At 60.0% G+C, this 532-nt stretch overlaps 1 protein-coding gene across 1 annotated transcript in view; it reads left to right on the forward strand.

Moving 5' to 3' along the window:
* HADHB (hydroxyacyl-CoA dehydrogenase/3-ketoacyl-CoA thiolase/enoyl-CoA hydratase (trifunctional protein), beta subunit) overlaps window positions 1-532 on the forward strand; it is a gene marked incomplete at both ends in the record, with an annotated part of 6,185 nt that overhangs the window by 2,981 nt on the left and 2,672 nt on the right. The window contains one exon of the mRNA XM_009875266.1: window positions 267-346. Coding sequence (XP_009873568.1) covers window positions 267-346 — 80 coding nt within the window. The remainder of the gene's footprint in view (window positions 1-266; window positions 347-532) is intronic.

Genomic DNA, 532 nt, shown 5'->3' on the forward strand with positions numbered 1-532 from the left:
CCCCCGCCCCCGCTGCCCTTCTCGGGACCCGCTCCAGCCCCTCCAGCTCCTTGTCGGGAGCTTCATTGCTCTTCTTCCATCCACCCATCCATCTGCTCTGCCACACAGACTTGTTCTTTGTCCCCTCACACAGGGGATCCCTGGGAGCTGGGGCTCTGTCCAGGTCCTCTCTTGCCAGCTGCTCTGCAGAGGCTGCTGGGCTCGTGTTGCCTGCAGGCTGTGCATGTCCTTCAGGCAGTGACCTCGCTCCTCTCTGCCTCTTTCAGACAGATGGTGCTTCCGCGATGCTGATCATGTCCGAGGAGAAGGCTCTGGCGATGGGCTACAAACCGAAGGCCTACCTGAGGTAAAAAGGGACAACTCTCAGTGGCCTCTTGCTTCACAGAGTCATGGAATTGTTGGAGTTGGAAAGGACCTCTAGAGACCATCCAGTGCCACCCCCTGCCAGAGCAGGGTCACCCAGGGCAGCCCCACAGGAACGTGTCCAGGCGGGTTGGAAAGTCTCCAGAGCAGGAGACTCCACACCCTCTCT

The sequence above is a fragment of the Apaloderma vittatum genome, unplaced genomic scaffold, assembly GCF_000703405.1.
Source record: "Apaloderma vittatum isolate BGI_N311 unplaced genomic scaffold, ASM70340v1 scaffold26008, whole genome shotgun sequence".
NCBI classification, from domain to species: Eukaryota; Metazoa; Chordata; class Aves; order Trogoniformes; family Trogonidae; genus Apaloderma; species Apaloderma vittatum.